General features: G+C 50.2%; 1 protein-coding gene and 1 pseudogene across 1 annotated transcript; one reads left to right on the top strand and one right to left on the bottom strand.

Annotated features, from left to right (window-relative positions):
• The first annotated feature begins 12,403 nt into the window (after positions 1-12,403).
• LOC136517345 (uncharacterized) lies at positions 12,404-13,201 on the top strand (annotated as a pseudogene).
• Positions 13,202-13,329: 128 nt separating this feature from the next.
• Positions 13,330-20,609, bottom strand: LOC136517335 (uncharacterized). The gene is made up of 7 exons (XM_066510889.1): positions 20,435-20,609; positions 16,643-16,712; positions 15,783-15,842; positions 15,578-15,692; positions 14,789-14,904; positions 14,526-14,650; positions 13,330-13,803 (listed from the first exon to the last, which is right to left on the bottom strand). Exons 1-7 carry the CDS (start codon positions 20,509-20,511, stop codon positions 13,683-13,685), a joined length of 684 nt encoding a protein of 227 aa, XP_066366986.1. The 5' UTR covers positions 20,512-20,609; the 3' UTR covers positions 13,330-13,682.
• Positions 20,610-25,368: the final 4,759 nt, after the last annotated feature.

Genomic DNA, 25,368 nt, shown 5'->3' with positions numbered 1-25,368 from the left:
ACTCAAGGGTCTCTAGGGATTTCTGGAGTGCCACCTCGGTGTCCGCCAAGGATGTCCGCAACCTCACCTCGGTCTCTACCTAGTGGGCCTTTGTCGCCTCAAGCCCCCACTCGGCTGATGGTCGCCCACTCTACTGCATGCTGCCCCTCTGCCTGAGCCGCTGGTCGCTTTGGCCACTAGGTCCTGGGACTCGCGGAGAGCAGACTCTAGCTGACGCTAAAGCTTAGCCACCCAGGCATGCTCCATCTGGAGGAAGCAGGGACTTATGGGATGACATCTCCTTCAGACCCTATAAAAACAAGCATGCTAAGGCAACCAACAAGAGATTCAGAGGTCAAGGACAAATACAGGAAACTCACCTCCGTAACGAGCTGCAGGTTGACCTTGACTAACTGCTGGGCGGACTTAACCCGCTCCTGGGTGTCCCCGAGCTTCATGGACAGGTTGGCGAGGTTCAGACACCATGGCGAGTCCTTTCCCCCCAAGGATGTCCCAAAGCTAACACTCCTAGGAATCCCGAAGGACAAACCACATCTCTACCAGGTCCTTAGGGCAGGGCCACTCTAGGTCACCCTCCAGTAGCCTGTCGGAGGGCCCAGCCTCTGACTAAACCACCGCCGGCTCCCACGATGACACCGGTAGCTCCATGTCATCAGCCTTGTCGTCGGACGAGATATCCACCACCTCGGTTACATGGGCCACCGCTGGGCATTCCGACTCTATCCCGGCCATGTCCCCCCTGGCGCCTTTGGCTCCAACCATGAGGGTGAGCCATGTAGCCCTCCACCCAACAAGGCAGGGAGTTTGGTCTCGCTCTCCTCTTCCACGCACAGCTGGTGGAGGAGGAGCCATGAGGGTTACCTCCGACACGACCACTACCGTTAGCACCGGGATGGCCACCAATGTCGCCGCTGTCACTGGCACCATACTAACAACCGACCTAAGGAGCACCACCCCCGAAAGGAAAGGGCTCACCACCACCACCCTGTTCCCCCCATCGCTCACCACAACACACTGCTGGGTGGGCATCCAAGTCTCTTGCATAGGAGTTGGGGCGATGCTCAACCCCGTCATCACCCGGCCACTGACAAAAGTGTAGGTAAGTCGCACTCCAAAAAGACTCAACAACAAAAGATCGAAAAGAAACAAAGAAAAATATAATAGGAGGTGAGCGGCATGACTCTGAAGGCAAGACCCGACGTTGACATGCCTATAGGGCAAGGACCACTCCCAAGCTATGACCCATGCCCCCTCACTTTAGCCGAGGGCAGAGTCGCCCCAACCGGCTCCTGCCTAGCTTGTGGGTCGCCGCGACCCTTGACTCGGGACTTTCCAATGAGAGCATCGGGTAGGGCATCCTCTGGCTGCGAGTCGTGCAACACACGGGAGCCAGTCTACTCCTTAGACCGTCTGGCTTGCTCGATCGCGTCCATGGCAGGCGGGGCATCCTCCGGCTACAAGTCGTGTGCTGGCACCGGTCCTGGCAATGCAGTGGTGCCAGTTCGCTCCTCGAACTGCTCAGCTTGCTCGGCCGTGTCCGCGGTAGGTGGGGACAGGACTGGCGACGCCACCAAGGGATGCGGTGACCGTGTTTGCTTTGCCTCCCATTCGCCAATGGTGTCTGCGCTCACCGCACGCTTCCTCGGCATGGGAACCACCGAGTGCCTCCCCGCCTCCTGCTCATCACTAGCGGACATCGCCGTCGGGTCATGACGCTCCACTGAGGTCACAACAACCTCTCGACTTTCCTCCTCCTCAGAGAAAACCATGTCATCCACATCTGTGGGATCCTCTGACATGAGCTCTGACTCGACGTCGCTCCTACGTTCTTTGGCCTTCACGCAACGTGCGATCTCCTACTCCGTATCTTGCTTCCGCCAAACCTCCCTGGTTCTCTTCTTCTTCCTGGCATCTACCGCCTCCTTCTAGGTGACCTGTCGAGCCACGCCCTCTGGTCCCTTAGGAAGGTGCAGGCTAGGACTTGTAAACTCCAAGCTCCTATGGAACGGGTGGCTCAAAATCAAAAAATAGGAAAGCAGAGGAAGAAATCACGAACTAAATAGAAGGGAGCATATCAGTCTGGACATGATCATGGAGTTGCAAGGTGCGGGCTTCCTATCGACCCTCTCTTTGGACTTCACCTACAGCACCTAGCCAAGGTGACTCTAGACCTCATCATCCTGGCAGCTCCTCCGATGACGCACGGTCTAGGGTCCGATGGGCCGCTTGTACTTCCACATCGACTGCATCCTCTCCGCCAACGACGCAACCCTATGGCGGTAGATGGTGTGGAACACTCGCACCCCATCAAGGCCGCACTGCACGAGCTTCTAAAGCTCCTCCTCAATTGATCTCGACCTTCTTCTTCTCCCGATGGGCACAACCCCACGACCAACTATCCTGCTTCTCTGACCTCCCACCGGTGAACGCCGGGAATGGCACCTCCATCAGATTCCTAATATAAAACCACTCCTCATGCCACCCCCGGTTGGAGTCGTAGGGGATATACGCAGGATACGAGCCTCCCATGCTCAGGTTTCTTCTGCAGGGCAAAACCCCCCATCAGCGCGACCTTAGCTGGATTCCCCACCGTCAAAGCTCTCCCAGAGAGCAGCCGTCAGAAAAAGTCCGCATGCAGCTCTATCCCGATGAAAGCCTCATAGACGGTGATGAAGCCGATGATGTGCAGCACCCCTGTCGGATTAAGGTGCTAGAGCTCCAGACCCCACTCATTGAGGAGCCCACGCAAGAACCAGTGCGTGGGGTATCCTAACCCGCGCTCATGGAAGGTGAGAAAGGAAACCACCTTGTCAGGCCGAGGTTGTGGGAACTCCTCCCTCCTAGGAGCCCTCTAGTGCGCCACCTCCTTCGGCGGCAGAAACCCCTTCACAGTGAAGGCCTTCAACACCGACTCCCTCATAGTGACGACCTCTAATCTGACATTTCGCTCCAGGATTGCAAAAGGATTTGTGAGTTTTTCTCTTCTCCCTCGCTCTCTCCCTTTTCTTTCCTAGAAACCACCACGGCTCTCAAGAACGCTCTCGAGAAGGAAAAGGAAAGGAGGCAGCGGATGAGGCATAGGCGAAAGAACAGGGCAAAAACCTTCTTCCTTCTCCTACTTAAGGAAAAGGGTACGATAGTTAGGGGACGGTGCGCCGATCAGGAAAGACGAAGCAGCAGAGCGAAAACCCCTCTCTCTTTCCCATTTAATGTAGATGAAACGTGCCCTGACCGATGAGCCCTGCCCTGCCTGATGGAACGGCTCCTAATCAGATGGGACGTGGCCTAGGTATGGCCCACCACTACCGCACGCTAGGCATAAGACCCAAAGCGTCAACGCACATAGGCGTCTCTCCGTATCCCTAGGCAGGGCGAGATGCATCACAACGCTCCGTGTTGCGTCACGAAGCGGTAGTTGCCTCATTCGACATGAGCAACGACCAACCGGGGTTCAAAGGCCAGCCCACAAAAGGCTCGAGGCTGCCCCATGTCAAACAGAGCCAGGGGAGAAAAACACAGATGAGCCCCATGTAGCCCTTGCCTAGTCTGGCAGACAGGGTCATCTCAATCTTCTCGTTCGATCCTAAGCCTCCTACTAAGCCCACAGAATCTTCATCGAGGGGAGGCCATTAGGCCACCCTAGGTCGGTCTCTGGAATGACCTAGGCATCTACCGGGTTGCAGGTAAAGGAGCAGTGGAATGTCACAAGAGGGCTATGCTGACCCCGTCATGAATGATAGACCTAGATTCCACTCAATCATACCCGTTAGCGAACTCACCGAGCGCGTCACTCGAGCTCGAGCGATCAGGACAAGCGATAAAACTCAGCCCCTCGGTTATGAGGAACCGAGGATGGGGTAACGCAGACAACTCAATCCGACCCCTACTAAAGCCCAACGGGGCTCGGGGGCTCAAGACACAAAACGCCTGGGTCTATGACCCCTAACTCGCCCTATCCGGCTATGCTTTGACTGCACTCCAAAACTACCTGGGTCTACGACCCCAAACTCACCCCATCCGGCTATGCTTCAACTGCGCTCCAAAACTACCTAGGTCTACGACCCTAAACTTGCCCCATCTAGCAATGCTTCGACTGCACACCAAAAAATGCCTAGGTCTACGACTCCGAACTCGCCCCATCACAAGCCATGACTCCAACTCACCCGATCCCACGGCACGCACCAATGCCAAGATCAGCGAGCCCCATCTCAACTGATCCCTAAACTAACTAACTAACTACCTTAGCTACATAGACTGCACCAAGGCCAGGATTCGCGACTCCGACTCGTCTGATCACGTGACGCGCACCGATGCTAGGACCCGCGAGCTCTATCTCATCTGATCCCTTGACTAAACTACCTCGCCTGATCCCCCAGCGCGCATCGACGCTAGGATCCGCGAGCTCCGTCTCACTCGATCCCTAAGAAACTAAATGCTACGGCTGCGCAACGATGCCTTGGTTGACAAACTCCATCTCAACTAAAAAACACGCACACACGCCAACTGACAAACACCCCCAGACGATTCTGCTCAAATCACCCGGGGGCTCAGGGGCTACACCCGCGGGTGTGCTTCGCGCGCACCCGCTGACAAAAACAAAAACAAAAATCTCCCCCACTGGCGACACGAAAACCACCCCTAGACGGTTCTGCCCAAACCACCCATGGGCTCGGGGCTACACCCGTGGGTGCCCTCACGCGCACCCGCCGTCAAGGCAAAAATCCCCCAGATGATTCTGTCTGAATCATCCGGGGGCGGGGCTCCTGTCGGGTTCATAAACCCGGGGTCCCTCAGTGGACCTAGCTTCCCAACAAAGGCTCGGCTCAAGCAGGACAAACACACAACTCATGAGCCAGCCCATGTATCTGAACGATAGGCCAGAAGGGCAATCCAATCACTATCTGGAAGGTCTGGCCAAGGAGGAACGACACCCGCCTTCTGACTCCAGCCCACCTCTTCTGACCGAAGCAGCTCGCTTTGGTCTCTAGAACGCCTCTAGACGGTCTCTCTGACCGGAAGGCCTAGCAAAGCACTACTTCCTGACTCTGACCCCATGTCTCCAACCTGGGGTATGCAAGGACCCTGCTCACTGCTCTTCTCCGATTGGTGCAACCAGAGCTGACTGGGACCAACCAACCGGGGACGCCCAGCTCGAAAAAGACCAGGGAACGGACTAGAGAAAGCAAGGCAAGACGCACAAATCAAACCACGATACCAGGGACCATACCTTGTACACCTGTAGGAATAGTACTCTACAACCGCCCTAACACAAACAATGTTCTAGGCACCGATATTTTTCCTACAGTATTGTGGGCGCCATTAAACTCCCATACGGTAAGGCCCCCATGTGCCTCTAGGCATCGACTGGTGTTGTGGGTGCCGGCATTTATCGTACCGAGTGAACATGACAAAACTCCTCACATGCCTCAGGACATCAACTAGTATAGCGTTGTCAAACCACAAGCACACGCTTGAATACTTAGCTCATAGCGGAGCTCCTATTGCTCTCGGCCTTTCTGACCGGAGCCTGGCCAGACCTCTTGTACCCCCATCTTTCTCCTTCTCATTTGTAACTACACTGCAAACTTCAAGCACCTAGGGCTTAGGGATAAAGTCACCGACCGACTCAAACTAGACATAGGGCACGTTGTCTGAACCAGTATAAACTCTGTGTCATTGAGTGCTAGGCCACCTCCTGATCACAACGTACGACAAAACTATAAATATTTACTTGTTGGTCACTTTCTAGCACCGACAACGCCGCTCACCGCCGAGGAGATCGACACCGAATCTGGAGGAGGCCAGCGCGCTCGCCATCCGAGGAGGCTTATGACCTCGAAGATGGATCTAGAGGAGCCACTCGAGGCTAGCCACCATGCTCATCGTCCCTAGATCCGGTTGTGCCCGCCTTCGATCCACCGCCAGGCATGCCACCACCCTAGATCCACCGCCAGAGGCCGAGCACGCCCTGGATCCACCGCTAGGGGATGCCACCACCCTTGATCCACTACCGGAGGACGGGCATGCCCTGCATCCACCACCGATGAGCGCGCCCACCCTGGATCCGCCGTCGGGGAGCGCCACACACCTCCTCGCGCAGTGGATCTCGTCGTCCTCTGCCTCCTCATGCTAATCTCGTGAAGCCACCGGATCCAGATCTCATCGGGGCTGAGAGCTCAGTGGATGCGCCACTTGCTCCTGGCCGTACCACCGTCCCTCGAGAACCACATGTTGCTGCTCCTCGAGGACCATGCGCCGCCGCTCTAGGGCCATGTGCCAGCACCAGCGTGGTGTGGTCCCGGTCGATGGAGCTATATGAGGGGCAACAGGAGGCAAGGGGCAGCACGGGAACGTGGTGGCATCGCAGAGGAGTGAGTGCGACGCGGCTACGTGGATAGGGGATGACATGGGGCGACGGGGAGGGGGAGGGAAAGGGAGTTAGGGTTCGAGGCCACATGGGGGCTACACAGGGAGGGGGAGGGGGATCGGGGGTGGCCAGGGTGTAGGTGGGAACTAGGAGCATGGGGCTGCAGCTGCGTAGCAGTGCAGGGGGAGGAGGCTGTGGCCTACGGCAGATGAGCAGGCCGGGCCGCCAGCAGGCCTTTGGTTCTATAGAGGTCCATGTCGTACCGACCCATGTGCCTAGGGTAAGGCCCAGGCACGGCCTGCTCCTCTGTGCCATGCCAGCCTAGGCCTGCTAGATGTCGGGCCGGACCGTGCTTGGGCCAGGCCAAAAAAATGGGCCTTGGGCCAAGCCGATGAGCTCGGGCTGCATGGCCAACTATGATGGGAAACCATAAGAAAATGGAACAGACTCCTAGTACAGAGTACATGTCATAGTGCATTATTCCTAGCTGCATAAATCGTACCCAAACTGTTTGTTTCATCCCATGACGTTAGCATTCTAGATAGCTCGTCTCGTGTTCTTCAAAACCTACAGCTGATTCCTCATCATGTCGAAACGACGAAGCCAGGGTTTTACCATGACATGGACACATGGTGGAGTTGGGTAGCAAAGTTGTGCAGTAGCTGAGGGCGATCGCCGCCGCCCAGCTCGACCACCAAACGCAAACCAGCGTGCTATTTTGCGGCTCTGGCTCGTGCCGCACCGCCGCGACATAGCCCAAAAGGCCAAAACCACCCGCCCCACCCCGCTCGCCCAGGCCGCCTTTCGCGCGTGCACTGATTCAGTTCGGCGACTCCGACGTCCGCCCATCACGTCCCCGTCGGTGCCTGTTAACCAGTGCCCGCCGTGCTGGATGGTTGGTGCATGCCAACTTCGCTGCCCCCAGGGTGGAAATCGCGCGCACCCAGGCAGGGAAACACAATCAGGCACGTAGTACAAACCTAAGAGCATCTCCTACAGACTGGCTATCCTACTCGGTTTTGGCAAAACTTTAGAAAAACAGGCTCCAACAGCCTCGTCAAACGGATCTCCAAAATGACAAACTCGGTATCCCTGCCTTTATCGCTCGGGAGAAATAGCGAGCAGACTTCGCTCGCCATCCCATCCGTTGTGGGCCTCATCCGCCAAGCATCGCTGTCGTCCTAACCCGTATCCCCGCCTGAGTGCCGACACCGACCATGCTCCCATCCCCGCCGAGCGCCACTGCCATTCACGTCCCACGCTCCCACCAAGCGTCACGCCGTCCATGCCCCCAGGCCATGAAGCAACAAGTTGCGAGCAGCAACGGTCATGGAAGCAACACGCATTCATAGGCTCCGGTAGCTGTGCAGCCGCGGGCATCAAGTGTACCACCACCCGAAGTCAAACGAGCACCTAACTGCTACTCCTGGGATGAAGGCCAAACCAAGATTGGCCGCCGCCGCCACAATGGCAGCAACGAGGAGGCATGTTTGTGTGCTTGTGCCTGCCTTTGCTCGTGGGGCCATGAGCACCAAGGAATCTGACTGACCAGGAGGAGAGCGTATAGGAGGTGCTGCTGTTGTGCGGCGAGGTGGATGCCTTGCGGAGGGAAGTGTAGCGCCTGCTCTGTTCAAAGTAGACCTTCGGCACCAACAGCAAGCAGAGGCGCCGAGCTGCCGCTGTCCATTCCCCCGAGGTGCTCGATGATATGCTTTAAAGTGATGACGTATGAGTTTAATCCAAGCCTAATGACGTGGCAGCCGGTTCAACAAATAGAGAGCCAGCTTTAACCAAGCTGTTGCGGAACCTTTTCATTTTGATAGGCTAAATTATTTTAGAGAGCCAATTTCCATATCCAAATTTAGCCATACTCTTGGAGTCCGTGTCAGGAAAACAAAGGGCGTGTTTGCAAGGGTGGCCCGTCGGCCCGGCTACGCCATCGACGTGTAACTTCATCTGTTTAGTACCTCAGGCCCACCAGCGAGCCAGGCCTAAACCGTGCAAATCGTCCTCTCTCTCATGGCTCTCAGGAAACGAGATGGACCTTCGTTTCTTCTCAGCCCAGCTCGCTGAAGCGCGTTGTGTGCTCGCGCATGGAGATGGAATCACCTCCCGACTCCTCTCTCACCCACCGCTCCCTTCTTCTCCGTTGCTTGTCCGCGCGCGCGTCCACACACTGTTCCGTCTCCGCGGCCGCCTCCTCCACGACGTCGCTCGAGGTCGACTTGCTCATCCTCGCCTCCTGCTTCTTCTTGCCCTGCTGCCGCGTCGTCTCAGACCGGCTCCGCCCGTAGTGCGCCACCGCCTGCTAATTCTTCTCGTTCATCTCCTCTGTCTCGGCGGCAGGGAGGTTGGGTCCGAGGTCGCCGGAGCGGAAGCGGTACAGGCCGAAGGAGCGGAGGTTGTCTCGGTCGTGTCGAGTGGCGTGGGCGGAGTCATACGCGGGCTGGTTGTCTCTGCCACCGCGCACGACAACGGCGATGCCGAGCACGAGGTCACGGTCGCGTGCCGCGAAGCTCCACGACCTGGCTGTGTAGGTCACGCGCTGCTCCCGCCCCCAACACCAGCGCCGGCGAGCTCACAAGGAACGCTGAGCTCACGGGTGGCCCCGCCGCCGGCGACGGCATTAACAGCGTCCTGGCGCCTGCGTCCTTCGCCATCGGCTTGTGCAGCTTCTTGGGCCTCGACCGCGGCTCCTACGCTTCCCTCCACCTCTCCCTCCCCATCTTCTTCCTCCTGGCCTGCAATGGCGCCGGAGAAGGGCAGCGGCAGCGGCTTCTTGCCCGAGGTGGGTGAGTCCGCGTTCCCCATGCCACTCGCCCTGCACGTGTTCGATAACGTTTTGGGGTAATGTTACCACGTTCTGAGTCCAGGGTCACCGCATTCATCTGTACAGGCAAAACAAACACGATCTGAACCGAGCTCGGCTCTTCTGGGCAATGGTCTATTCGCTTGGATGAATCTGGAGAAATTTATGAGAGAAAAATACTATTTCGAATAAAAAAAGAAACGGATCAAGATTTAAGGGCACACGAACGGAGCCAATGTTTCCGAACACGAGCACTTGCACCATTTGGACCGGACTCTGGCCGGCCAGATGCAGGGTATCAAACACGCCGAAACAACTTGCTTGCCACCAAGATCATCAGATTACCGGTAGTGTACCAGTAAGCATACAAATGGAAAGATACAAATTTTAGTGGGAGACCATCGCCGCCTCGCCGGGTCCAGCTCGTCCGTTCCGCGACTTGCTGCCGCCGCTCATAAATACGCTGTCAGGAACCGCCGGGCCCCCGCCGGCGAGCGAGGAAGCGATCGGATCCGGCAAAAACACCGGATATCTTTTGTGAGTTTGTGGGCTAGGGCCGAGGGTGGAGTGGTGGACTGGTCTCATTCTCATCATGGCGATGCACTGCAGTACGTACGTCCTATAGCTAAACGCTCGTACATGCTTGCCTCGCGCGCCTCCTCAGCTGGTTAATCGCTCGAGCGTTTTTCCTCATCTACCTAGAGGATAGCAACGCGAAACGTGGATCGAGAAATGAGAAGTTTGGTATGGTATTTTTTAGGAGCTTTTTACGGCATGGAGCGTGGCCAGGAGAACGCCAGCAATGGCAGCAGCAGCATCCCTGTTGTTCCCGGTCCGTGCCGTGGTTGATCCGTTGGTGTCAAATTTGTTCTGGTCCCCCGCCAAAGCCGGGCACGGGCAGGAGGCGGGGGAACACGCGAGCACAGCGACGCGCCTGACCCCCACGGCACAGTGGGCGGCGCGGGTGAACGCAACGGTCGGAGGCATCGCATATTCGCACAATCGCACGCCGGTTTCGGAGCGGTTGTTGGCACCCGGCTGTGGGTTGAGGGCTTGCGGCCTTAGCGTTCGTCAGACTTTTAGATGGGCTTTTCAGGGGCTTCTTGACACGTCTTCCGTGGGTTGCCTAAAAAAAAAAGTTACTTCTGTGGGCTGTTTTAGCAGGATTTGGCGCTTGTTGGGCTAGGCTTCTTCCTACCATTTCCCATAGAGAGGCAGAGAAGCAGGGTATTTTGGCTGCGCCTTCTCGAACGAGACCTGGAAATGGAATCCCGCCAAGGGCAACGTACAAAAAAAATGTGTAAAAATCCGCTACATTAACGTCTGGACAGGAGGAAAAGGTGACGCGAACAGGGGTGTGGACTGTGGAGCTTGCAGACGGAGCTTAATGTGTGGATGTACAATGCACGCGAGGCAAATGAGAGGGATGAATGATGCATTGATTCGGCGTCGTTACATATTTTCGGTAGGGAACCAACGCCGCAGTGGCAACCATCCACGGCGATGCCGCTTGTAGTAGATCGTAGATGGAAACCCCTGACCCCATATGGCGGTTGTTGTAGATCTCTCGCATCAAATCGTCTATGCATTTAGTTTTGTAACAAGCCTGTACATGGATATCAAACGTATGTCTCGTACTGGTGAACCGAGAAGGGTTGCTCACTCGGAACAAGATCCTCTAACTTCGACTTGGATGACTGCCGGGTGCAGTCGATGAAGGATCGTCGTTCCTTCACAATCGGACGTCCGCGCATCTGGCTAGCACTTACGGGTGCGTTCACAGCCTCCAGTCCGGTCCGGCCCAACTACAGCCCACGCTGTCGACAGCTCGTCGAGTTGCGGCCGCATCCGCAAGTTCCCTCGACGAGAACCTAGGCGCCGCGCTGCTGCTCACCGCCGTTTGCTGCGCCGCCGCTCGCTGCCGTGTGCCGCGCCATGCTTCGCCTTTGAATGCTCGACTTGGTCTGCTCCGTGTGCCGGCGAAGTTAGCGAGCAGCAGGCCGTGGGCTCACGGCAAGTAGATCATGCCTACACGAGAGCTAGGCTTGCTTGCGAGCATGAACGGGTTTCTTGCATGGATGCGCCATGGATATTCTTGACGTCCTTGCAGTTTCAGGCTGTCAAATGTTCAGAGTGTGTCCCATGCTATTCAGATGTTCAGAATGGTCTGTAAATAGCAGAGCTGATTGTTGGCAGTTCAATAGCAGAGTGGTTACATAGGATTGTGAGATTGTAAAGAGATATTGTGACTAAACATGTGAGAATGTGACCACTGAATTATCAAAATGAATGACTAGATGTACAAATTGTGTTTCAAAGTATTAACTGTAATATTTCAAAGTGATAGACTGTTTCTCTGAACCATACATTGTTTTTCTGAACCTTTTATTTTGCAGGGGGCAATCAATGTTATTGCTGAATGCTAGTAGCATGGATATTTGGTTGCGTTCTGAATTATCTTTTTGCAAATTTGTAAGAATGCCTTCTGCCTCCTGAAATTCAGAGAATTGTAAAGTTCATATGACCAGCAATAAGGTCATATACACCTACTGGATGACAGAGAACACCAGAACATTGTGTGCATCTCTGAATTTGCAACAATCAGCAATTGAAAAAGCTCCTGTGACAGGAGCCATGTCTGCAGCTAGCCAAACTCAAGCTCCGCACTGGTATAAGGTGTGCAGGACGTGGGCGAGGTGGAAACGCTGCAGCCCAGCAGGGTCCAGGACGGCGACGGCGCTCAGCCAGGGACGGCGAAGGCGTGCCGCTCGGCATGAGAGCGGCGACGATGCGGCCCTCGGCAGGACCCGTGGGCTACGATGGGCCTTGCTTTTGTGCAGCCCATGTCACTTTTGCAGGGAATTGCAGAGCTATCGTCCGATCCGCAGCTGACGGTCCTGATACTTCGACTGCACTCTGCTGTCATCGAGGGTGAAGTTAGAGGATCTGGTTCCGAAGTTAGAGGATCTGGTTCCTGCTCACACACGCTCGAACGAGAGATGAGACTCAGACTCACAGGTTGTTCTGATGAGCACCGTAACAAATTTCATCCTAGAATAGAAAGGTCGTGCTGTCGAGAGCTGCTAGTGAACGGCAGCCGCAGGCAGCGTGTGCGTGTGCATCCCACGGACGCCACCGGCCCACGGGGAGAAGGAAGACGAAAACATCCCCCTTGGCGAATCAGCGTCCCTCCGCTCACCAAATGGACCTCCTCCATGTCACCACCAAGGATAAACTCCCCCTTGGCGACCGTCCATTCCCCGCCCCGCCTTATCCTCCCCTCATCACCCGTAGAAAACCGCGCTCCCTCCCGCCCGCCCGCCGCTCAAGCCATCCATCCCGTCCACCACCACCCCGCCGGCCACACTTCTCACGAGCCACAGGTAAGCGTCCTTGGTTCATGCCGCGTTCCAATTCTCCGCACTGCATTACAGTCACCTGTTCTCACTGCCTGTCTTGCCCGTCGCCAGCAGGCTCTCTAGCTACTCCACCCAGCAGCGCAGGGGATGGCGTCGTTCGCCGTGGCAACGATCCCGTCGCTGGCGGCGCCGGCGGCCAAGAAGAGGTCCGGCGGCGTCACGTACGTGGAGGGCATGAACGCCTACAGCGGCCTCAAGGGGCTCAACAAGGTGAACATGCTCGGGGTGCGCAAGACCGCCGACTACTCCTTCGCCAAGATCGTCGCGTCGCTCAGCCCCGCCGCGGGCAACAAGCGGCGCGGCAGGCGCGTTCGGCGCCCAGATGAACGCCGCCGCGGAGATCTTCAGGATCGCCGTCATCATGAACGGCCTCGTGCTCGTCGGCGTCGCCGTCGGGTTCGTGCTGCTCCGGTTGGAGGCCGCCGTCGAGGAGGCCGAGTAGGGTGCGCGCGCCTGCCCCAGTAACAGCCACTCGACTGTCGCCTCTGGCCCTCCTCTGCTTCATAAGCCGTGATATATATAAAACGTGATGTATGCTTTCGATTCAATTTACTTTGGTATGTAATCCATGACAATTGATGAATACTGTGGAAACATGTTTGTGGAGTCGAGGTCTGCAATTGATCTCCAGGTGTTCACAACAAGAGGACTTCATTCGGTTTTGCGACACTCTGAAACCAAAAACATCATGATGTCTTGAAAATCAAATCATATACAGCTTCGTAGCAGGAGAAAGATGGAACCAAAGTTTTTATTCTTGAATTCTGTGAGATACCTGAATTATCTGATCTATACGCTAGATGATGCAACTAAATTGATCATTCAAAATGCACACCATAATAACAACAAAAAGGTTTCAGATCAAACGCCTTCACGAGCATCTGTTACAGAACAACTCATTTGAGGCATGGGTTTCTGCTCTACAGCTCACAACAGATGATTCTAAGTAAAATGTTGCTATAACCGAACGCCAAGAAGAGTTGCAGTGGAAAGGCCAAATTATCATCCTAATTCTTCTGACGTATCAGGAAGGCATCTTCAGGAGCTTCAAATCGCACGTAAAATTGGCAGTGCTATGGATGTCTTGTTACATCGGTCTCTGACAAGCCGAGAACAGCTGCCAGCTGATGAAAGCCATAACAAGCGAGGAGAAGAGCTCGAAGCCAACCACCTTTGGTGTCTGCCACTCCAATGACCTCCTCAAGTAGCTGCATATTTGAGCATGTTTGGCCCAGTGAATAATACGACAGTGATACTAAAGAACTACAAAGCATGGAACGCTCAAATCACAGCAAATTCAATAAACAATGATTGGTATAAAGGAATGGTATTCCTGGTCAGTGGAGAGTATAAGATATATAGTCCACCACCATAATTGGGTAGCATGAAACACTATGCAAAAGTTGGTCCTAGCTTAGGTAAATATAAGAGCCACCATAACTCCTCAAAGAATAAGATTAATTACTATCCATGCCGTAGTTGAACAGAAAACTCAAACGCCCTTTGGTGTACTAAGTTTGATTAACAGGGAGCAAGCGAAAAGAATTCAAGGTATTCATGGAACCTTGCACATGACGATGATACATCCAATGGAGATGGAAAATTAGGACTTCTAAATTATAATATAAAAGTTTAGGGTTGACAAAAAAATAAATTTGCTATATAATCCATCAGGTGTTAAGCATGGTGTTGAAACGGTTAAGAACTCAGATAATCTTCCGAGTTCATACTGAATGACAACACCAGCAACAACAATGAAACCTTTTAGTCTCGAGTCCATACAAATCATGCTAGAATAATCTACAGACATGGCTGAACAACAAAAAAAGATGACATACACATCTAGAAATTACTATTTCTTGTAATAAAGCACTTTCTGTTTCAGAAAACAGGGGAAATAAGAACATATAAACAAAGTGGAGCATTGTACCTGGTGATAGATGGCATTGTTGCCAAGAGCAGAGCACATGCATAAATTATTGGAATCAAAGTCCTAGGCTTGTTCTTCCTAAGCCACATCAAGGATCCTAATGCAGCAAGGGAGAGGGTCATCACCTGTAGAAAAAACATAAATAAGCATTCTTCTTGTTGACAAATATGTCAAATAAACATCATGGGTTGCAGCACTAGGAAGTTGCTTTCTTCAAATCAAGGAATCTGGTACTATATTTTCACATAGTATTGAGTGCATACAAGATTAGCATTCGCTTCAAGTCCTTGAAATATGTACTCCCATGTAAATTCAAGCCCTCTTGCCCCAATCCAGAGAGGTGCCAGTCGGTGCAGAACTGAATCAGCAAAAGCCCAACCTGAAAACACAAAACAACCGGCCTTTGATGATAAGTGACAATAAAGTTATCATACACTGAGAAAGGGCCAAAATCTCACATTTTTAAAAAAAAAATTATGCAGAGAAACTAACAAAACGAGATGCTGTCAAATTTCAGACATTGAGAAAGGGCCAAAGTCTAAGGGCCTGTTCAGATTCAGATCTCATTCTCAGAGCGAGATTCTGGATTCTAGATAGTGAATGTAGAATCTGGATTCTGGATGAAAAAAAGGGAGTTTGCATCCCATTCTCATAGTCATTATTGCCTTTGCATAGCTGAAATCTCTAAATAGAGTTTGGGGTAGATAGTTGGATTCTAGAATCTCATTCTAGAACCCAAGTGTTTGGATCTCATTCTCATAATCTCGTTTTTCTACCTCATCTCATTTTTCTTAGGAGATCCAAACAGGGCCTAAGTGTGCTTCCATATATCCAAGCCAAAACCATGTCATGGAAAACTAGGTGCAGTGCAACTCAAGATGGGCACAGGTAAGCTTAAGCATATATTTTCAGCACATAGCACGCAAGGACAAATAGAAAAAGGCACAGGATGAAGATGCAAAATTAGAAGAGAGAATAAATGTGACTATAGCCAATGGATGCAGTTTGAAAATTTGACATGAATCAAATTTCAGAGACAACTCTGTACTTACCAAGACCAACAGCCTGGAACTTATGATTCTGAGAGATGTTTCTGTGGGTCAACTGTGTCAAAGCAAAATACAGTCCAGCTACATCTATGAATCCAATAAAAACTTTCATTAACTCCTGAAAGTGGAAACAGCAGGATAGATTAGAGGACACCAAGGTTGGAATCAAAGTGTATTTTGCGTGTCCAATAAAGTGTAGCAAATATACCTGATAGGGATCAAAGCTATCATTCTCAGGTACTTTGAGCAATGTTGCCAAGCAAACAAGCTGCCAATATGATATAGGAACATTAGCAGACAATTAACTACCATTGGTTCACTGAACTTATCATGATAATAAGCATAGAAAAAAATAGAATGCTATGAAAAGGAATTACACAAGTAACATCAGCCTCTGAAAGTTAAGAACAAAACTTTATACCATGCAAAATAAACTATAGAAAATTGAAATCAGGGAAAGGTTTTGAATAACTTCTTTAAAACAATCAAAGAAAAATCTGTTCCTTATGTGTCATGTTACGCAGAAAGCAAAAGTTTGTATTAAAAATCAAAAGGATGTATATAGGTTGCAGAATATATTAAGGTTATTAATAGGACAAACTACTGAAAGAGCATCAAGTATTAATAAAAAAAGGTAGACACAACAAGGCGATGAGAACACAATCAAACAAGAAAAAAAAATGATTGGGTAACAGATCAATTAATGATAGATTATTTGGCTAAACAACCATATGGTTCTCACTGGGAAATATGACAAAGCACTGCTAGGCAAAAAAGTTGTGTACCAAATAACGCCAAAAGAAATTCAAAAACTAGGCATACCACCTCAAATTATTATTGTACATACAAAGTTTTGGTTTTTATTACCTACCTATATCTATATTGAACAAGTCGATAATCCAGAGGCAACATCTAATTTTCTTTTTCCTTCTGGAATTTTTCATGTTATTTGGTGCCCAAATAAAAAGATCTGTTTTCCAAACTTGCACCTAATCATGATTTTGCACTAGATTATCCCTTTACTGCTTTAGATTTGCAATACGTAAGAATCCTGGACTGGTTGCTGACCTTTACAAGTGCAGTTCCAAGATAAACAGCAGCCGCTTTTACAGAAGTGCCGATTGTATCATACTCTGACCTGAAACAGATGATTGGATAAAAAATGTTTAGTCCAAGGAACCTTTGGATGCAGAACACTGCTTTCTTATATACAACAACAACAACAACAACAAAGCCTTTAAGTCCCAAACAAGTTGGGGTAGGCTAGAGTTGAAACACAGCAGAAGCAATCAAGGTTTAGGCACGTGAATAGCTGCTTTCCAAGCACTCCTATCTAAGGCTAAGTCTTTGAGTATATTCCATCCTTTCAAGTCTCCTTTTATTGCCTCTACCCAAGTCAACTTCGGTCTTCCTCTACCTCTCTTCACGTTACTATCCTGGCTTAGGATTCCACTACGCACCGGTGCCTCTGGAGGTCTCCGTTGGACATGTCCAAACCATCTCAACCGGTGTTGGACAAGCTTTTCTTCAATTGGTGCTACCCCAAATCTATCACGTATATCATTGTTCCAAACTCGATCCCTTCTCATATGACCGCAAATCCAACGCAACATACGTATTTCCGGAACACTTATCTGTTGAATATGTCGCCTTTTCGTAGGCCAACATTCTGCACCATACAACATAGCAGGTCTAATCGCCGTCCTATAAAACTTGCCTTTTAACTTATGTGGTACCCTTTGTCACATAGGACACCAGATGTTTTGAGCCACTTCATCCATCTTGCTTTGATTCTATGGCTAACATCTTCATCAATATCCCCGGCTCTCTGTAGCATTGATCCTAAATATCGAAATGTATCCTTCCTAGGCACTACTAGACCTTCCAAACTAATATCTTACTCCTTCCGAGTAGTAGTGCCGAAGTCACATCTCATATACTCAGTTTTAGTTCTACTGAGTCTAAAACCTTTGGACTCCAAAGTCTCCCGCAATAACTCCAGTTTCTGATTCACTCCCATCCTGCTTTCATTAACTAGCACTACATCGTCCGCGAAAAGCATACACTAAGGGATGTCCCCTTGTATGTCCCTTGTGACCTCATCCATCACTAAAGCAAACGGATAAGGGCTCAAAGTTGACCCTTGATGTAGTCATATCCTAATCGGGAAGTCATCCGTGTCTCCATCACTTGTTCGAACACTAGTCACAACATTGTTATACATATCTTTAATGAGCCCGGCGTACTTCGTTGGGACTTTATGTTTGTCCAAAGCCCACCACATAACATTCCTTGGTATTTTATCATAAGCCTTCTCCAAGTCAATAAAAACCATGTGTAGGTCCTTCTTCTTCTCCATATACCGCTCCATAACTTGTCTTATTAAGAAAATGGCTTCCATGGTTGACCTTCCGGGCATGAAACCAAATTGGTTCATAGAGACCCGCGTTATTGTTCTCAAGCGATGCTCGATAACTCTCTCCCATAGCTTCATAGTATGGCTCATCAACTTAATTCCCCGGTAATTAGTACAACTTTGAATATCCCCTTTATTCTTGTAGATCGGTACCAATATACTTCTCCTCCACTCGTCAGGCATCTTGTTCGATCGAAAAATATGGTTGAACAGCTTGGTTAGTCATATTATAGCTATGTCCCTGAGGCATCTCAACACCTCGATTGAGATACCATCTAGTCCCATCGCCTTACCTCCTTTCATCATTTTCAACGCCTCTCTGACCTCAGATTCTTGGATTCTCTGCACAAAGCGCCTATTGGTGTCATCAAAAGAGTCATCCAACTGAAAGGTTGTGTCCGTATTCTCACTATTGAACAACAACAACAACAACAAAGCCTTTAAGTCCCAAACAAGTTGGGGTAGGCTAGAGTTGAAACCCAACAGAAGCAATCAAAGTTCAGGCACGTGAATAGCTGTCTTCCAAGCACTCCTATCTATGGCTAAGTCTTTGGGTATATTCCATCCTTTCAAGTCTCCTTTTATTGCCTCTATCCAAGTCAACTTCGGTCTTCCTCTGCCTCTCTTCACGTTACTATCCTGACTTAGGATTCCACTACGCACCGGTGCATCTGGAGGTCTCCGTTGCACATGTCCAAACCATCTCAACCGATGTTGGACAAGCTTTTCTTCAATTGGCGCTACCCCTAATCTCTCACGTATATCATCGTTCCGAACTCGATCCCTTCTTGTATGACCGCAAATCCAACGCAACATACGCATTTCCGCGACGCTTAGCTGTTGAATATGTCGTCTTTTCGTAGGCCAACATTCTACACCATACAACATAGCAGGTCTAATCGCCATCCTATAAAACTTGCATTTTAGCTTCTGTGGTACCCTTTTGTCACATAGGACACCAGACGCTTGCCGCCACTTCATCCACCCTGCTTTGATTCTATGGCTAACATCTTCATCAATATCCCCGTCCCTCTGTAGCATTGATCCTAAATATCGAAAGATATCCTTCCTAGGCACTACTTGACCTTCCAAACTAATATCTTCCTCCTCCCGAGTATTAGTGCCGAAGTCACATCTCATATACTCAGTTTTAGTTCTACTAAGTCTAAAACCTAGTAGAACTAAAACTGAGTATATGAGATGTGACTTCGGCACTACTACTCGGGAGGAGGAAGATGTTAGTTTGGAAGGTCAAGTAGTGCCTAGGAAGGATACCTTTCGATATTTAGGATCAATGCTACAGAGGGACGGGGATATTGAACAATTTGTCAAAATACTCTTGCCATCGATGTCGGATCTCATCATCCTTCACCAAGAGATGCTCCCTTTCATCCTTAATGCACTTAACTCGGTTGAAGTCCCTTGTCTTTCTCTCACAAACCCTAGCCATCCTATAAATGTCCTTCTCTCCTTCCTTCGTACTCAAATGTTGGTAAAGGTCCTCGTATGCTCAGATAAAACTAGGTCAGCTAGGTATACATTGCCAAGAATCCATGAACTAGTCTACATGTTCCATGGGTTATGGGTAGACGCCCCACCGGCAATGCTCAAGTGGGTGACGGGTTTAGTTGAACTGGATGTGACTATTGTATTAGATGAGAAATGAGATATTCAGACCTTTATGTGACTGAAAAGGCAGGTCGCCACAACCAGAAACCTACAGAAAAAACACTATACTAGCAACCATTTAATATTCAATTCGTCGGCCTGTTATTTACATGACTTTCAATGTAATCTTTTCCACTGCAGAATGTACTTGACAATTTCATAATTAACATGTGGTTACTCTCTAGTCTTGACAGACAATATGGATCCAGTAAGCATTTACTTCCACCTCTGGTAACATTAAGTTCTTCACAAGATTCAACAATCAGTAGCATCATTTCATATTGCTAGTGTGTAGTTTACCGGCGCCTTCCACTCGATCATATTGCTCTCCCAACCCACAAAAAGATATACTAATGAAGTGAGCTTACATGACAGGTACAGCTCCTAAAAGACCAATAATTGCAGCTCAGCTAACTAGATTCAAATGGAAAACCTTAATCCACTCAAACTAAGCTCTGAATCCCAACAAACAACACCACAATAATTGCGGCTCAGCTAACTAGATTCGAATGGAAAACCTTAATCCACTCAAACTAATGCAACGTAAGTTCGCCAACCAAGTTCACTGCGAAATTCACTGCAACTGCACTGACTACAACCCCATCCCACAAGCTGGGTCAAAAATAGAACTCCCACAATAATGCGTTCAGAAACTCCGGTGCAGATCACGCAACAAAGCGGCCAGATCAAGTTAACAAACGCAGATCCCGCAAGTTTAGCATACGGATCTCACGGAGACAGAGAGGGAGAGAGACGAAACAGGGAAAGGCAGGTACAGGGGGGTGGCGGAGTAGTAGACGACGTGGGGGCCGAACGTGAGGAAGGCGCAGTTGAGGAAGTGGAAGACCGTCATCTCGCCGCCGCCGTCGTCTCTGCAGCGGCGAGGCCGATGTGCCTGAGAGACCGTACGTGCGAGACGATTGGGGACGGGGCAATTGGGCTCAACTCAGACCCGGTTCTTCCCAAGTATGTCCCGGAATGCTAGCTAGGCTTTTTTGCTTGTGGGCCCACACAGCTGGGCCATGAATTTGCAGCCTGCAGGTCAGTTGGCATGCTCACGAATAGTAACAAATAGTAACACCAGATTCTCAAACGCAATCTCCATTTAGCGACCAGTCATGCTACACCCTCTGTGCGTGACGCCGCTCCACGACGGGTCCGCCTCCACCGAAGTCCCTCTCCTAATAGCGCACCTAAATCCCAAATCATTGTTCCTTTTTCTATCTGTTTCGGACTTTCGATAGTGCAGTCGGGCACTGAATCCGTCGCTATCGGAAGTAGAAATGGCGAATGACGGTGGCGGCAAGTGCGAATAGGGAGAGGGAGAAGCGAACGTGCAGCCTAACCCTAGCCTTGTGCGTGCGACCACGGGGAGCTCCACTTCGCCGCACTGGTCATCGCCCCCGCTAACAACGCCGTCTCAACCTCACGACATGGTGGTGCTCCCCTCTTCCTATTACTCGTTGCCGTTGTTCCATTCTTGTTTGCGATTTACACTACTACGATAAGTTTAATCGATGTGGGCGTTTTGGATTAACCGAGGCGGGCAACCGTAACCGCCTCGAACAAAAGGTCACGGTTAATACACGAACTATCGAGGCGGTTGTCTGTCCGCCTTGGTTAATTAAATAAAAAAACAAAAAAGAGGAAAATCCATGGACAGGCCTATCGAGCCCATCCAGGCGCCCGCTGGCTGGATCCGGTCACCTGCTCGCCGGGGCCATCGGTGGAGCTGCGCGAACCGCTGCTCCTCGCCGTCGATTAGATCTAGGCCACACCTGAACGTTCTGTCACTGATGGATCTCTTGCACGGGTTGCCGGATCCACCACCAGGGAAGGATCTGGGCCTCGCGTCGCCGTCCCTGCATGCCCGATTGTCGGTGTTTGATGACCGACAACTCGTCACAGGGTTACCCGGGACGATGTTCGAAGGGCTTCGGCGTACGCAGAACTCGACAGTAAACACAAAGAGACAAACAGTTTATACTGGTTTGGGCCCTCGTAATCAAGTAATATCATTTACGTCTAGTCGGCGTGTAGCCTTTTGCTGCATTGATTGGTATGATTGTGTGCTTTGGTCTCTGCCGATCTAGGGAGCCATGCCCTCCTTTATATAGGCCAAGAGGCAAGTCTCCTAGTCGGTACAATGTAAGAGTCCTAGTAGGATTACATGGTAGCAATATTACTAGAATTACATGTAGAGAATTTCTAATTGAACTAGATCTTCTCCCTTCCTTACGGGGTACCCGAGGACTATGTCCCACAAACCCCCGAGCACTGTATGGTTGATCTTGGAAGCCTTCTTATTCCTCTAGGTTTTGCCGAGTAGAAACAAGCTTCGTCTGAGAGAAACCATATAGTGCTTCTTGAAATATTCGAGTGGTGTGCACTTTTCGAAAAAAAGAGCACTCACTGAGTGTAGCCCTCAAGCCTCTTGCTGTCTAGAACAAAGAGTTGGAGGGTCTTGTCTTTAATTCCTTTTCGAAGAATTTTGAATGCATCCTCTGAGGATATATATCCCGTAGCCTTTGAGCCTATAATCCGACTACTCGGTAGTCGATTATAGGATCTTATAGATGTCCTCAAGGGTGCAGGCGAGTATCGCTCCGAAGATAATGATCAATGACCGTTTGTTGAGTGGTAGAATGCTTGTAAATTTGGTCTTCCATCCTTGAGTCCGAGCCCCCGAGCGTAGTTCGAGTGAAGCCGAGTAGGCCGTGATAATAGCCAAGCCTCGAGCTTAGTGTCGTGGTATCCGAGTAGATGGATGAGCATATACATGTACGCCTGTCGTGAGAGCGTGTACGTATGTATGATTTAAATCTCCCAGCAGCTTCAAGCTTGTCGTCTTCTTGCATGTTGCTGTAGGCTGTGCGTCTTGCTTTGTGTTTGCTGATTTACTGCTCGACTGGCTTGCCTGTGCCTTGCCACCGGCTTAGATAGCTCATTCTCGGATCACCAGCAGCTTGAAGGCTTGATGTGTACTCCATACATCTTGAGACCCGTGTATGCGTGCCGTGTTGGTCGAGTTTTGTCGGGACGGACCGGTACCGCGGTGCACGGCAGCAGCACTGGACTCGAACTCGGATTTGCATGTAAGAGCCGCTTGATGCTACCGAAGCGTGCTATTGATCAGGCACCTCTGCCATGGTTGATGTGGAGTTGGCCCTGCTTAGTGGAATAGTGGTCGTCGACGTGGCGCTGCCCGTATCATGGATAAGCCACCATATCTGCTGAGCACGATAAATGCCTGGGCTGCTTCTTCTACACGCCAACTCCTGGATGCCTGATGCATACAGGCATGCACACGTGCAAGCAGGATTTGTACTCGACTTTGCATGGCTGATGTGTAGTATTTCCTTGCTGTATTGCTTGTTTGAAAATTGTGACTTAGCAACTCGTACAGCGGCTCGGGCTCACTTGCTATGGGGTGCCGCTACATGGCACTGTCGCCGGATTATTAGCATGTGTTGTTTGTCCGACTTTATACTCGTCCATACGGGATGCATGCTAGACTGATGCCGATCTCGTCATCACCGACTTGCTTCCCGATGTTGATTCCAGTGAACTCCGGTGAGCTAGTGTGTAGGATGCCACTTCTAAGGGTGGCAATGGGTAAATTCCCATCGGGTATGGCCACCCCAGACCCATCCCCGCCATAAAAATTTGGTACCGTCAGAATACCCATACCCGTCATGGGTGGGGAATTTTCCCCAGACCCATACCCGGCCGGGTAAATCATACCCGTCGGATCACCCGTACCCGCCAATAATTTATTCACGCACATGAAAATCAACAACTCAGCAGCAACCACCACTAACCAGAGCACATAAAATTAGATAAATAATAGCATATAATAATATCTTCTGCAAATTAAGATTCATTTCCATTTAGTTTCTCCTCTACATTAGTCACGATTAATGTAGAAGTTACTAATTATATACATGGTTTCGGGAACTTCCAAGTGGAGTATTGGACTCGTTGACTCCAGAACAAGTGATGCACTGCAACACTGAAGAAGAGTGTAGCCATCTTGCATGTACCCTACCTCCTGTTGAAGCAGCATTGCTTGAATGGGCCATCAATCTCATGGTAGATGTGGTGGAAAATAAAAGCTACAACAAGATGAATGCTCGCAACATTGCTATGGTTTTTGCACCAAATATGACCAAGGTAACTGGTAAGCATATTTGTTTCTCTCTACCTGCATTACTTTTCAGAATCTATAGTCTAACCACGGAGCATTGATCTCTTTCAGATGGCCGAGTATTTTTCACCCATGGGTAAACGGTTACGGAGACTGCTGGAATATACCCGTACCCGCGTACCCGATGGGTGAAGGGTTTGGTCCATTTACGTACCCGTGGGTAGTGTGTTTAGTCCAATATTTAGACCCTAATGGAGTAAATACCCGTCGGGTATCGGGTCGCGGGTCCCCGTTGCCATCTTTAGCCACTTCCAATAACTCCGAGTCAAGAAGTCCCATTGCATGTTGTCTGTCGCAGGCTGATGAAGGACGCCGTTGTGTGACGTCGACTTGCCATGGTAATGGCCGACTAGAAATCTGGACTTTATTTTTGAACTCATTTAGTCGGCTCGCAGAGTAAGATGCTTCCGAGTGAAAGGTTTTGGATGACTTAGGACGAGTCTGTCCGAGTGCATCATTAAGCACTGTAAATCAAGATACTTGTCGACTGCTTCTCTGTTGGCATTCGCGCCGTTGAAGAGATAGCCTACACGTTTGCTAATCAGTTAAACTTGTTGTAGACTAGCTTATAGCCTATAGACAATGTAAGACTGTAAGGAATCATCAATAGATTCTGTTAGTCTATTAGTAAACCGAGTGCTCTAGGGGGTTGACTTTGTTTGAGTAACTTTTGTTTATAAAAAGTTGCTTTAGACTGTTAATCTTTAAATAAGATTGTAGTCTTTCTAGTGTGGGATTGTTTTTGCCTTGTATAGTCCTTAGAAAGGCGTATAAGACAAGTTAGCCGAGTAAAGAGCTGTCGACGCAGTCATTATGATGGAAATCATGTTAGACCCTTCCGTCGGCATTAAGTGCGTAATACCACTTGTATCAAGGGACCTTTGTAGCTATTGTTCACTGTTGGGATCCCGTCCTGTAGCGAATGAATCAGGTACCTTGCTTCCAGGAATCACCCTTCCCAGGACGACATGCGATAGCGTTAACTAAATATCGGTTAGCGGCACGCACCAACCGCAGAGACGTGAGCCGACTGAGTAGTCAGTGTATCTCTAAAGGGGCAATACATCCAAGTACTCGGCGTATGCAGTGTAAGACTGTGTACCAAGTGATATCAATCGTAGTTAGAGATGTATAGCCGTGCGAGTAGTCGGCGTACCTTACAAAAAGGCAATATAGCCCAGTATCTAGTGTATGCAACTTGTCAAGATTGCGTGCTGGGTGGCGACATCATAGTCAGAGAGATATGTAGCAGTGTGGATAGCTGGCCTATCTCATAGTTTAGAAAGTAGCAGCATGGCTACTTGTCGAAGGTGTGAACAACGCTAGGTTGTTTACCTTATAAAATAGATGCGACATTAGTCGCAGAGATGTGAGCCATCAACGGCATATCTCTATAGTGGATGTAAGGTAGCGGAGTGGCCACCCGTCCGTGTAGTGAGAAGGAACGACCGGGGTCGTTGCATACTGACGGTGATAACCACCGTGTATGCTAACAACGATTGC

This window comes from Miscanthus floridulus, chromosome 2, assembly GCF_019320115.1.
Source record: "Miscanthus floridulus cultivar M001 chromosome 2, ASM1932011v1, whole genome shotgun sequence".
NCBI classification, from domain to species: domain Eukaryota; kingdom Viridiplantae; phylum Streptophyta; class Magnoliopsida; order Poales; family Poaceae; genus Miscanthus; species Miscanthus floridulus.
The sequence above is the reverse complement of the archived record's forward strand: the minus strand, read 5'-3'. Positions and strand labels throughout refer to the sequence as shown.

Excerpts from the sequence above, each read along its gene's own strand:
- LOC136517335 (XM_066510889.1), bottom strand. The coding sequence starts at position 20,511 with ATGACGGTCTTCCACTTCCTCAACTGCGCCTTCCTCACGTTCGGCCCC. Across the intron at positions 14,905-15,577 it reads GTTCCAGGCTGTTGGTCTTG|GTTGGGCTTTTGCTGATTCA; the intron begins GTAAGTACAGAG and ends TTGTGTTTTCAG. Across the intron at positions 13,804-14,525 it reads ACAATGCCATCTATCACCAG|CTACTTGAGGAGGTCATTGG; the intron begins GTACAATGCTCC and ends TCAAATATGCAG.